We start from the raw sequence: 13724 nt of genomic DNA on the forward strand, positions 1-13724 counted from the left end.
CATAGTTATGGGAAGCCTCCTAACGCCTCCTGTTTTTCTAGGCATGTTTGCCACCGTCGCTGGGATTTCTCAGCGGGCTCCCGTGCACTGGTCAGAGAACGTGATCGGGGCGGCCGTCTGCTTCCCCTACGTCCTGGCACTCGATGACGAGTTCATCACAGTCCACAGCATGCTGGACCAGCAGCTGAAGCAGACCCTGCCCTTCAAGGAAGGCCACGTCCTGCAGGACTTTGAAGGTACCAGTTCACACGGAAACCGTAAGAGATTCAGTTATCCACTCTTCCGTGACATTTCCTCAGTAAATACTGTTAGGGGCTGTTAGGAGCCGGGCCTTGTGCTGAGCGTAGCAGAACGCAGGGGATGGTTGCACACGTTCTGCACTTTGGGGCCCCTGGTCAATGGCGAGAGAGACATTTAAACAGTAGCTACAGCAGTTAAAGAGCCTAAGAGAATGAAGTAAGGACCACTGGGAGAGCAGAGGAAGAAGTATTTCCTAGAATATCAGGGAGGGCTTCCTGAAGGAGGTGGCATTTAAGCCAAGCATTTCAGTGAGTAGGAGTCAACCAAGCAGATGTGGAGTGAAAGAACCTTCAGGTAGAGAACCAGGTGCATGCAAATCTGCTCCTCAGTGAACCCTGCCCTTCAGGCGGCGCAAGTAGGTCCATGTGGCTGTGGTGATGCGTGTGAGGAGGGTGGTGTCAGACGATGAGACCAGGGCAGTCAGGAGGGACTGCCTCTTCTGTGCAGGTGAGCCAGGGGCCAGAGTTTTTTTACTTCTCCTAAATTTTATTAGAATGTTTTTATGTACTGAGAAGTGGAGGGAGAAACAAAGTGAACCACTACACACCATTCACCTGGATGTGCCGCTTATTAATGTTGAAAGGAAGTGGAAGACCCAGGGCATTTAACCCCTGATGCGCAGCATAATCTCCTAAGAGCCAGGGCATCTTCCATGTGACCACGAACCCTTCCACACCTTAGCAAATGAGCCCTAACCTCCTGCCCTTGTTCAGATTTCCCCCCTTGTCCTAAGAATGCCTTTTATGGTCTTTTCTTCAAGCCAGGAACTAATCTAGATTTATGCCCTGCATTTGCTGTTTAAGGATCTTAGCTCACCAGACTTTGCCCTTCCCTGTTGAGATGCTGGGGAGGTGAGCTTACTAAACTCAGTCACCACGTTAAGCCCTGTAGATTCCAGCTGGGGGCCCTGACAGGGGCCTCAGAAGGGCACGTTTCACAACGGCATTACGGTGCTGTGTACATCGGGTGCTGGAGGTGGGGCGGGCTCGTGGACACCGAGATGCTGATGACGTGCCCACTCTAGGGAGTAACAAGGGAGGCTTCCTGGAAAGGGGGACACTGGCACAGAGAAGGGACAGAATCTCACCTGAGTATGGGAACAGTTACTTTGGTTGTGATGATAGAAGACAGAAAATCTAGACAGGGGAGCAGAGCAGGAAGACCCAGAAGGGAAATGCGGTGACCATCAGGCAGGAGAGGCGAGGCTGGCTGACCCAGGCGGTGGGGCTGCAGCGAAAATGATGGTGGGGGGAGCCGGGGGAGCAGCAGAGGCTTGGCTGATCCTGAACTCTCCCTCAGTCAGGAAGAAAAGAGCATGTGGTTGCTTTCTGTGAGCAAGGTTAGCTTAAAAAGTGTTTAATGGTTAGCTTAAAAAGTGTCTCCAGGAAGGAGCAGAACTCACTTTAACAGCTTCACACTGGGTCCTGGGTGGTGGCTCACTTGGTTGGAATGTTGTCCTATACACCGAAAGGTTGCGGGATTGAGTCCCAGTTGGGGCGCATATTAGGTTGTGGGTTCAATCCCTGGTCGGAGTGCATATGGGAAGCAACCGATCGGTTTTTCTCTCTCACATCGATGTTTCTCTTGCTCTCTCTCTCCCTTCCTCTCTCTCTAAAGATCAATAAATATATCCTCAGGTGAGGATTTTAAAAAAAAGCTTCGTACAGGGAGCTGGTCTTGGATTATAGTTCCGACTCTTGGGTGGATGCCTGTGCAAGGTCCCCCAAGGGAAATGAGGTGACAGTGTTGGCCGCTGGTCAGGTTAGCTCACAGCTTTGTGGGGAGCAAGTGAGGTAGTGCTGAGATATGGAGGTGTTTGTGTGGTAGGTGAGTATGAAATACTGTCTCATGGTTCAGAATGTTGCGTTATAATATTAGTTTCCTATAAACTAACTAACATGGAGAGAAAATAAGTTTTGAACTTTTATATGAGGTGCAACATAATTCTTACGATTTTCATAACTGATCTCTACAATTGCACTAGACTCTGTATTGGGTGTCTACTCAGCTGGTTTTAAATGTATCAGCACTTTCAAATTTAAAAATGCAAAAAAGCATATTTTATACTTTGGAAATGTAGTGTTAAGAGTTTGCCCTTCCCTGACAGTTGGAAGTATGGGACAAAGAAACAAAAGGTGTCATAATTTATAATTTCTGTGGAATTCTGTGTTGGGACAATGCCGATGAAATTGGTCAACAAGTCAGAGCAGGTACATTGGGGGGAAGCAGGGTGCGTTCTTGCAGGCATTATGTCTCCCCCTTACCAACTGTTGGCTTTCTTCCCAGGAAGAGTGATTGTCGCCACAAGTAAAGGAGTTTACATCTTGGTTCCATTACCCCTGGAAAAACAAATACAGGATCTTCTAGCAAGCCACAGAGTGGAGGAGGCGTTGGTTTTAGCAAAAGGGGCCCGGAAGAACATTCCAAAGGAGAAATTTCAGGTTTGTAGTTAGCTGGTCACAAGTTTAACCCCACACAGGCACCCTTCCCATGCACCAGACTTCATGGAGTGATACGTATGTTACCGAGTTCTCCCGGCACATCCACACTGTGCAGGTAAGGGAACAGGTGCAGAGCAGCGGACAGCTGGGCTGACATGGGACTGTTGACAGCCAGGTCAGGCTGTGAGCCTCCAGCTTCCATGCTAATACACCAAGGTGTATTTCCGATCAGCTTCTTTCTTCAACGGCCTTCAGAGAAGAATCGGGGCATAGTTCTTAAAACTAAAAGAGTAACGTCAGGTTAATTTGTTTCCTAATTTAGAATTTGTGCTTTTGAGATGGGACTGAATTGTAAAAGTTGAGATTTATATTATCCACAGGAAAAGCTTTGTTAGCCATACTGATGACCTTCTAATGATGCAGGACTCCATCTATCTAATTTCCTTAGGAGAAAATGCATTGAGAAACACTAATATGTTGGTGCAATAAGTATAGTGGATATAATAATCTCAAATTATTCTTTTGCCTAATGAAGTCATATTCCCTAAAATTTGCTACTTGATCAGCTGTCGGGTTAGTCAGGTCACTCTCTGTAGTTGAGAGAAGTAGACTGTCATATGGGTGTGTGTACATCCACATGCATGTCTGAGTGGTCATTAGAAGCTCTCATGGATTAAGAGTGGTGAGCCCTTGATTATTACGAGTGGACCGGATTTCCACACGACGTTGTGATTGCTGTGGATGAAATAGTGCTCTTGGGCCTCAGTTGCTTTATGCTGAAAAGGTAGATTCTGAGAGTAAAAGACAGGCAGTGTACTTCATGGTTGTGGGTTGCGAAAGAGGGCGTCTTTTCTATGTTTAAATACAGATGACCTTCTTCCTTCCTAATATTTTTAAAGTAAGACCTGTTAGCACTCAGCAGGGGGCAGCAAAAGCAAAAGGGAGAAAGGCCCTGGTCTGGGCTGTGCTGAGAGCAGGCCCCTCTGCAGGGTCTTCCTGCACCTCCAGCCAGGTGACCTTGCAGGAGGCGCTGGTCAGCCCAGTGGGGCCTGAGACCGCCTCTGCCGCGTGCTCTTAGCGCCTCGCTCCTGCTGAATAGTCGGTCCTGTGAGCTGCCGTCTGTACCTGTTGGATGGCTGGAGAGGCCACGTGCTGGGTCCCACCCCTCGAGCTCACATATGTGCACACTTTAAGCCTGTGCGACATTTTCTTAGACGCTTTATACAGACTTTGTCTGCTTTTTGCTTTTCTCCTCTCTTTTTGCCAGGAGTAGACATGCACAGTGAGTATTAGAGAACATTACTAGTCATCTTGCTCTCTAATCTGATATCTCAGTTGGCTTTTTCCTTTCTACCATGCTCTCTGCCCTCTCCCTGTTGCTCCAAACACATACATCAAGCCCTGGAAACACACCCTCCGAATGACCTGAGATCCAGCCCTGTTCTCAGTGCCCATCGTTACCATTGTCACAGCTGTTGCAGCTGCTGCGCAGACCTCCTGTCTCCCCGATGATGTTAGCAGCCTCCTCGTGTGTGTCTGCTCTGTCCTCCATACCGCCACTGGGGTCATCTTTCTAAAATGCAGACCAGCCCGGCCGGGCGTGGCTCAGCGGTTGAGCATCCACCTAGGATCCAGGCCATTGGGGTTCGATTCCCGGTCAGGGCACATGCCCGGGTTGTGAGCTTGATTTCCAGTCCAGGGTGTGCAGGAGGCAGCTGATCAATGACTCTCACCATTGATGTTTCGATCTCTCTCTCTCTCTCTCTCCCTCCCTTCCTCTCTCTGACATCAATAAAGATATATTTAAAAATAAATAAATAAAATAAAATGCAGACCAAATCCTTGCTTAAAATACAGCACTGGGGGCCTGTTGCCCACGGGAGAGCCCACACCCTGCAGGCGTGTCATGCTCCGCCCAGCCCACTTCTCTCCGCCTGCTCCCCTCCATCACCCCTATGAAACGTGCCTGAACCCTACACTTCACGCAGAGGCCGGAGGACTCGGGGAGCTAACAACTGCTGAGCCCTACAATGGGTGAGCTCTCTGAGAGGCATTTTAAAACATTTTAATTCTCAGAACAATAAAAAGAAACCAGTTCCAGTCTGCAGAGACAGAAGCCGCGGCTGATGCTGACATCAGGCCCCTCCGGCCTTGCCTCCCCACTGCGTGGACTTGCCACGCGCTCACACACCTCTCCGCCCTCCCCCTTTGCTGTTGCTGGAGCTGCTCCCATACTTGATAAAATACTATTTCAGTGCTTAAATATTGCCAGTTCTTTGAATCCTTCCAGTTCCTCCAGGCAGAGCGAATAGCTCCTGTGGGCTCTGCAGTTCATGTTAACATTTAACGCACGTCCGCTTACTCCTCAGCTCCATGCTTTCCCCGCCCTGGGATCCTGGGTAGACTCTCTTCCCCTTCTGTTCCCCACCTCCGCTCATTTCTAGGCTGAAATACAAAGGGATGGATCAGTGTAGTTCAGGGCCATGAACTGGTCTTCACACAGCTCTGACATAATGGGTTGTGGAGCAGAGGTTTTTGTTTAGAGATGACTTTTCCTAAATGGGTGTATGTTTTTAGGGATTAGATGTCTCTTATAATAAGGTATGTTACTTATTTTAACTTTAGGGTGCTTGTGACCAAATGCTGGACCCTAGGCTGAGAAACCGCAAGGCAGAGGCAAGGAGGCCAGACGTCAATCGAGGACGTTGTACCCTGTGCTCTTCATTGGTTTTGCTTCACTGAGTTCTGAACCCGGGAGGGATTTATCAGAAGTTTAACTGTGGGACTTGCATTAAGGGAATGTTTCTTCTAGAGATGCAAAGAGGCAGAGAATGTAGCCCTTTAAGAAAGCCTGATTTAAATTATGTTACCGTCAGGATGCACCAAGGCGGCAAAGGTCTGTGTCCAGTTTCCTTGACTTGTGTCCTGTACTGTGGGTGGTATTTATGTCTAAGCTGGGATCTGATGCCTCTCTCTTTTCAGGTGATGTACAGAAGGATTCTGCAACAGGCCGGGTTTATACACTTTGCACAACTCCAGTTCCTGGAAGCTAAAGAGCTCTTCAGGTAATTTGAGGTGCTGGTAGGAAGACTTCCAAGCGCCCCTCTGTGCTTAGGGCTCCACCTGCTGCGGTGCTGTGGTGGGACTGCTCCATGTAGACCGTGCTTCAGGGGGAATGGCGAGGCCACCAGTGCCCATCCCCTGACGTCCCCCCTCTTCCCCCCCAGCCTTAGTTTAACTGTCCTGCATCTTAGAGGTGGGGCTGATGCAGGCGTATGTGACAGTCTGGCGAAGAGAGGAGAGGGCAGTTTGAAGAGTGGATTTCATAACCTGGAGGGTTTTTAGGAAAATACTGTTACTCACTTTTCCTTTTCTCCAGAGATATTATAAGAAGCTATGAGTTTAGAACAAAAGCAGGTGCTTCTGGGAGGACTTAGGAAAGCGATTCTTCTGAGGACTGTAAATGGCCTGTTCGTAGTTAGCGCTCTCTCGGGAAGTCGCGTTTCTCCTGTGGGCCGCCTTGCCCTCTGCCCTCACCCCTCCTGTCTCATCCATCCTCCCAGCTGCCCTTCCCTCCCACGTGTGTGCTCAGCGTGCTTCGCAGAAGATTAGGTGAAACCTGCTACCGTAGTCTGAATACCTCACTAAAGCATTGCTTGTGAGCACGTTTTCAAAATGCCAAACTAGAACGAAGTCTGCACAGTTTGGAGCCATCTGCGAGATGAGACATATACGCAGCCTCCAAGGAGAGCCTGCACTGCTCATTGACAACCACGGGCTTGCTGTGCTGTGGCTGCCTCCCAGGCCCGTCTGGAGGGAGTTGGCAGTGTGGCCCGGCTGCGCTGACACCCACCCTGGCTCTGATCTCTTGCTCTGTCACCAGGTTGTTTATAGAGAACAGACTCTGGGTAAAGAAGGGACTGCGTGTGACTCATGGTGCCTCTATGCCTTTTACTGCGGAAATTCTCTGTGCTGTGTCATCTGCTCCTGGAAAGACTAGTAGCTTTGGGGTCTGAGTGGACCCTTTGTCCCCGTGGGCTGAGGCTTTTTTTTCTCATGTCTTGTCTTGTCCCTGCAGAATTGACAACCTCCTCACTTGGGTCACGGCTATCTCCCAAGATATCTTTTTCTCATGGGTTAATTTAAAATACAAGGTGAGCCCTAGCCAGTTTGGGTCAGTGGTTAGAGTGTTGGCCCATGGACTGAAGGGTCCCGGGTTCAATTTTGGCCAAGGACACATACCTCGGTTGCAGGCTCAATCCCAGGGCCCCTGTCGGGGTGCATGTGGGAGGCAACCAGTCGATGTGTCTTTCTCACATCGATGTTTCTCTCTTTCTCTCTTTTCCACCCTCTCTGAAAAGCAGTGGAAAAAATATCCTCAGATGAGCATTAAAAAAATATGTAAAATTAAAATACAAGGTGAGCGGTCATGATGCCTTCCTAGACAAGTTCGCCGGTTTTGTAAGAGAATAAATGTAGGGCTTGTCGGTTGTTAATCCAGGGTTCCTATGCTTTGTACTTCAGCCTCTTTATTGCTTACCTTTAACTCAACTGCTGCTGGGCTTTTGTCAGAGTGTGACCAAGAAAGTGGATATTTGAGGAATAACTCTCCTGAGATAAGCAGGACTCCGCCTTCCCTTCCTGTTTCCAAGGCAGAACTTGCTAATACTCAGGATTGTTTTTCCCCAGGGTCTGGGCTGGTCCTCAGATTCCTTCTCTGTCTGTTGCTGCCTCCTCGTGGTCAGCGCCAGCAGTGCCGATCGCGCGGCTCCACCACCTCCCTCGCAGTCTCTGTTCCCAGGGGCTTCCCAGGTGCTCTGATCCTGCACCCGGGTTGGGGTCCATAGCTCAGCACTGCTGGCTGCTTTAGGACACTGCTGGCTGCTTGAATTGCTCTGAGCCGTTCTCGAGTCACCATGGAAACGGCCGCAGGAGTGCTTGGATCTTCTGTTCCAAGACATTGATGAGAAATTGTAAGGTACGGTCCTGCAAAGCCCCTTCTTTATGGACCAGTCAGCAAACCTGTTAAGATTTAGTGCCAGGGAGACACTGTTTTTAGCAGGACCTTGACCAGACAGCAATGGGTGTTTACTTCATGTCTTTTCCCTACTGCCCGGGAGCCCAGAGCCGACATGGATGGTGTCCCAGTGCTTTGATACGTCACTTCAGCACATGCTGTGCATGTCTCTCGCTGTGGTCCTCTCTACTCTTCCTTGGAATCAGGTGGTGGCCCTCGGCTCAGTAGTGCTTTGCCTCGCGTGCAAGTGTAGACGGTCTCCGGTGTGCTTGCCTGCTGTCCAGCTCCCTAGGCCCGTGTGCAGATGTGCAGGCCCTCTGGTGCTCTTTTGTGTGCCTGCGTGCTCTCTCTCTCTGCTTCATTTAGTTTGACACTGTAATTGCAGAAGCGGCCAGCTCGACGTCCGGGAGCTGATCTCTCTCTACCCCTTCCTGTTGCCCACCACCTCCTCATTTGCACGGTCTCACCCTCCTCTCCACGAGTACGCGGACCTGAACCAGCTGACGCAGGGGGACCAGGAGAAGGTCGCCAAGTGCAAGCGCTTCCTCATGAGCTACTTGAACGAGGTCCGCAGCACAGAGGTGGCCAACGGCTACAAAGAGGACATCGACACGGCCCTGCTCAAGCTGTATGCGGAGGCCGACCACGACAGCCTGCTGGACCTGCTGGTCACCGAGAATGCCTGCCTGCTGACAGACAGCGCCGCCTGGCTGGAGAAGCACCAGAAGTGAGTGTCCTCCGCGTTCTGGGCTCCATGCCCAGCCCTTCCCCGCCTGGCGGGGAGACTGCTGGGAAGCCAACAAAGCCAGTGGGTGTGAGTTGCCAAGAGACCCATCAAGGGACTGCCCTGAAATCAGTGACAGCCTAGCTCCCCTTGGTTGTGTCATTTCCTACCTACCGTCCGGAGCTAATCCTAGTCTGGTAGTAGAGGGAGTGGTCCTTAGGGTGCTCCGTGTTCCATCGGGATTTGCCTGTGGAAGGCCACGGGTTTGTTGGTACAGTCAATAGTGCACATCAGCCACTGATGACCAGTTCAAATGGATAGGTAGACATCTGGATAAATAGATACAAGGGGGAGGCTTCTGGATCTTGTTGATAAGGGGCCATGGCTTAAAACTGTCCTCATGTGCACAAGTTGGTGGGCGGCCACCCCCTCACCTCCTGCACAAGGGCAGTTGACCCATGGAGACTGATGGATGACAGTGGGCCGCTTCCTCATCCTGGGCAGGTGTTGCATTGTCGAACCTTCTGGGCCTCAGGTTTTTTCTTTAAAAGTGTTGGGTAACTCCTAAGCTCTACTTAGCAAATAAGATTCTTTGTCTGTGGTTGTTACGTATTTGAAATGGCGGACGAGCTGATGAACTCTCACGGGGACCGTGGCGGTTACATTGCTTGACCCTGTTGCGATGCCAAGTCAGCAGTCTCGTAGCGGGTCTCGGCGTGGGCGCTGGCTCCCCCAGCAGTCCCCTCAGTTTCCTGAGTGCACTATGGAGTGCAGTCATTTTGTTTAGGACCAGGAAATACCCTGACGCCTCGTGGTAGTGACTGGGATGGTAGGGTTGGAGAGTCAGCGTGGCCCTGAATGGCTGAGGAAGAGAGAAGGGGTCCAGCAACCGGTGTGATATCCTGGGAGTTTGCTCTTCGAGGGAAGAAATCTGACACCTCCTGGGTCCCCTGCTCCAGTCCTCTGCTGGGGAGAAGGGGGACCAGGAGCGTGACACACCTGCAGAATTTGGGAGGGTGGCCGTGGCTCCCTGTCCAGGCAACACCAATGTCATTGCTAATCCTTTCTACTTATAAATGAGGACATGGAGGGCCAGGAGGGTAATCTTATCAAGGTCATACAGGTTATAAGTAATGAAGCCTCAGTAGAAACTCATGTCCTTGAACTCCAGGGGGCCTCCCTCAGGACTTTCCCTGATGCCCTTTTCTCTGTGATGCCTGGATCCTGTTGGTCTTTATTGCTGTTGTTCATGTTCAGACTCCTTCCCCTTCTTTCAGTAAGACAGCATACCTGCCAATATATTTATATTGTTTTCAGAGAGAGGAAGGGAGAGGGAGAGAGAGAGAAACACCAGTGATGGGAGAGACTCATCAATCGGCTGCCTCCTGCACACCTCCTACTGGGTATTGAGTCTGAAACCTGGGCATGTGCCCGGGAATCAGACTGTGACCTTTTGGTTCATGGGTCGATGCTCAACCACTGAACCACACTGTCCGGGTGCAAATAGTCTTTTAATATTAGGTTAAAAATAGCTAACTGAAGAGATATGAAGTTATAGTAATACTTAAAGCAATTGTCAAGCAATTTCAAATGTGATTTTCCATAGTAAATGGTTGTTGTTTTTGTCATAGTATAGTTTTATTTGTCAGCTTATCTTAAACTTGAATGTGACCTCTTTTTGGAAATTGATAGGGTAAACTTTTTTTTTTAATCTTCGCCTGAGTACATGTTTAGAGAGAGAGAGAGAGAGAAACATCAGTTGCCTCCTGCACTCGCCCGGACCAGGGACCAAACCCACAACCTGGGTATGACCGGGAATCGAACCCACCACCTTTTGGTGCACAGACGACACTCCAACCAATGGAGCCACCCGGCCAGGGCGGTAGGGCATACATTTTAATACCATAAGTAAATAAACAGAAATGAGGATCTTTTTTGTTGTTTGTAATTAGTTGTTGAACTCTGAGCTGAGTAGAACAGAGGGTGAGGGTGGGTGGGACCAGGGTCTGGGGTGTTACTGTGTGGGTGCCACCACAGAAGGTGCGGAGAGGGCACTCACCACGTTGTTTCCTTTCAGGTATTTTGCACTTGGACTCCTCTACCACTATAATAACCAGGACGCAGCTGCAGTTCAGGTTAGTTCAAAAGCATGTTAGCGTTATTTAAAAATCAGTACCGCTTACCTTAGTGTTGCTTAAAAATCATCACAAATTGGTAGAGATCACTTTCCCCTGATTTATAGCTTTTTTAAAGAAGAAAATTAATACTGTTTTAGAAAGTGAATCCCTTGAGAAATGTTGGCCAAGAGTTTTTTTCTGTGTTTTTATATCTCTTTAAAGAACACTATGAAGGTTGAGTTTTTTGAAAATATGATTTCTCATTGAGGCCCCAGACATATGACATCACTGCCTTATCAGAAAGTTAACACTGGGAATAGCAGTTTATTTTATAAGACTGAAGCTGATCAAGGCCAGGTTAAACCATTGGCTAGTGTTAGAGCTGGGGCTAGAACCAGAGCCGCAGGTGGCCTGGCCAGATGCGGAGCCTGAATGGAAGTGACACTGAGCGTTATTCTTGCATCTGGCAGCGTCTGACCAACCCCATCACACTCTCGGGAGACTGTCCTGTGTTAGCTGTCATCCACCGGGACTGCGACGTCTCACGCTTCTCTAGTGTGCCTTCTTTCGTGTGATTTGTAAGCAGCCAGGACCCTCGGCACTGCTCACCAAGCTAGAGTCAGCCCTGTCACCTTGGCAAAGGCTCGCACGTATTTGCTTAAACTGCTGTGGCAACATCATTGCAGAACAGGCTGAAGGCCAAAGATGGGTTCCCTCCAGCAGGCGCCCAGTGGCTGAGAGGAGATTTGGGTGGCAAAGATAAGTTTTTATTTTTTCCATCCCATAATTCTAAGAATTACAGCCTTGATGTAAGTGTAAATAATATCAGCATAGATTTGCAAAATTGAAATAATATGAAATAAATCTCGATGTATGACAGAATTCTATTTTTTTAAAAAAACGACACATGTTAGTGTATGTGGGATTAGATTATTTGGTTGAGGGAATTCAGCGTTGAAGATACTAGCACCATAAAAAATGTTGGCGTGCCGATGACAATTGGAATCAGAGTCTAGGCTTCTTGCTGGGGGCAGGGCTCAGAAGGGCAGCTCCTCAGAGAGGTGGCTGAGGTGCCACACCCACACCCATGGGGCGGTGGCAGGCTCCTGGCAGCCTCTGTCTCCTCTGCCCGTGACCCTGCTCCTTGCTGGGGTCTGAAAGTAAGCTTCAGTTTAGCTGGCAGGGAAGTTCCTGCGGGAGTGGCAGAGGCCTTTGATCGCTAGACCTCAGGAGACCTTGCGCAAAGGCTGCAGGGACACGGGCACAGTGCCTCGCAGTGGAACAGGACCTAAAAATCAGGACTTCCCGGGATGGAGAAGGTGAGGCCAGCTTCGCCGGCGGCCGTGGGTTACCTTCTGTGTCGAGATGTTGCTGGGGATGGTTTTGCTCGTTCCCTGCGGACGTGTTGGACACGCCCGCCTCTCCCATGCGTTCCCTGTGCCACCCCGTCACTGTGGCTCCCTGAAGAAGGGAGGAAAGAACCTGGTGCTCTGTTTTCTTGGTTCCCCGAACCACGTCTTCTATATTTCTTTATTTCTCCGAAAAAAAAGTTAAATTTCATTTAAGCATTTAAAACCTGTGCTACTACTTTTAAGTATTAAAAGGCCGGGTCAGCAAGCGAGTGCCCTCGTCAGCGGATGGTGGCAGGGGGCGAGCTTTCGTTTCCTCCTCTCGCTCTCCTTCAGCTGTGGGTGAACATCGTGAACGGGGAGATTCACGACTCCACGCGCGCGGACCTGTACGACTACGTCGTGGACTTTCTCACCTACAGCCCGGACCAGGAGCTGGTGTGGAAGTACGCCGACTGGGTCTTGCAGAAAAGTGAGGAGGTTTGTGCTTCGTAAATGCGTTCGGGTCGGGGGGGGGGGGGGGGGGCGCGTGGTGAGAACAGACAAAAACCTTGATTTAGGTGGGTGAACAGGCTGTGCTTCGAACTCTGTCCCCTTCCGTTGTTCTCCCTTTAACACGCCCCCGGCCACTGGCATCCCAGCTCCTGGGCCAGCTCTGCATTTCAGCACTCGGGAGATGCACTGTTCAGCGTCCTGTCTGGGACGGGCCGTTTTATAGAAGAGCAGGAAGCCTAGCCAGCCCCTCACTGAGGCTGGGGCCTTTGTCATCTGTGGACTGGATCGGGATCTGATGGCTGCTCTGCAGGGCTGGGTGCCAGGCCTGGGCCGCTCCAGGAGACCCGCTGCCCTGTCTCTGCTCCCACCCTCCCTGCCCCCGCGGCCCCTGATGGGAAGCCGTGGGTCTGGAGGAAGGAGGGCAGCCGTGGCAGGATCGCCCATCTCCACGGCTGAGAGAGGACCTCTGAGAAAGTGCCTGTTCGCTGCTGGCTCCAGGGAGAAGAGCGTGCTCAGGACAGGGGGTCTGGCGTTTCAGTTCCCGCCGCTGAGAGCGTCTGCATTTCCTTGGCTCCCTTTGGAGACACAAAGTGAGCTTTCTGAGGCAGGGCCCTGGTCACAGATGTAGAGTTTCTGCCTTTCCAGAATCTGGTGGGACCGTGTTCTCCCTGGTGCTGTAGTCACTGGAGGGTCAGAGTCCTTGTGCTCCACGTGCACGTTACACCATCTGTACTCTGCCCCGGGCACGCGCAGGACCATACGCCCCACAGGTCGCGCCTCGCAGGCAGGTCTAATGCCATGTGGCATGTGGGCTCCCCCACTGCTAATAGGTTACCGTGGCACATCAGGCCCCGGACACTCTGCCCCTGACTGTGCACCAGTCTCTGGCGTGTGCCATCTTCTAAACATTGCGACAGCCCCAAAGAGTGGACAATTATAGGTAAGGAGACAGGTTCAGTGAGCTAAGAAACTTCCTGGGGTGCAGTAGCTGGCGGAGCCATGCTGTGCTGTTTCTGTGATTGAGAGGGGGTATCGTGTGTGTGTGCGTTAGAGCCCACAATGCCCAGCGCAGGTGCAGGCTGGATCTATGGCCCTGCTCACCCCGTTAGCACGTCTTTGGATGACGGAATTGTACAGTGGGCCCCAATAGACAGACCCGGGAGGCAGCCTGGAGATGTATCAGGGTTGGGCTTGGCTCCCACACAGGTGAGCCACCACATGGGTGTCTGTCAGGAGGACTGACTTGCTGGCACTTTATATTCTTCCACTTCCTCGCCAGCC

The 13724-nt window shown here is 50.8% G+C and overlaps 1 protein-coding gene across 1 annotated transcript in view; it reads left to right on the top strand.

Annotated features, from left to right (window-relative positions):
* The window catches only part of TGFBRAP1 (transforming growth factor beta receptor associated protein 1), a 28230-nt gene that overhangs the window by 5401 nt on the left and 9105 nt on the right, over positions 1-13724 (top strand). Inside the window, exons 2-7 of the mRNA XM_016199476.2 lie at positions 42-236; positions 2587-2741; positions 5724-5806; positions 8144-8485; positions 10560-10617; positions 12285-12428. Of these exons, the coding sequence (XP_016054962.2) occupies positions 42-236; positions 2587-2741; positions 5724-5806; positions 8144-8485; positions 10560-10617; positions 12285-12428 (977 nt within the window). The remainder of the gene's footprint in view (positions 1-41; positions 237-2586; positions 2742-5723; positions 5807-8143; positions 8486-10559; positions 10618-12284; positions 12429-13724) is intronic.

The sequence above is a fragment of the Miniopterus natalensis genome, chromosome 13 (genome assembly GCF_054644295.1).
Source record: "Miniopterus natalensis isolate mMinNat1 chromosome 13, mMinNat1.hap1, whole genome shotgun sequence".
In the NCBI taxonomy this organism is placed as follows: Eukaryota; Metazoa; Chordata; class Mammalia; order Chiroptera; family Miniopteridae; genus Miniopterus; species Miniopterus natalensis.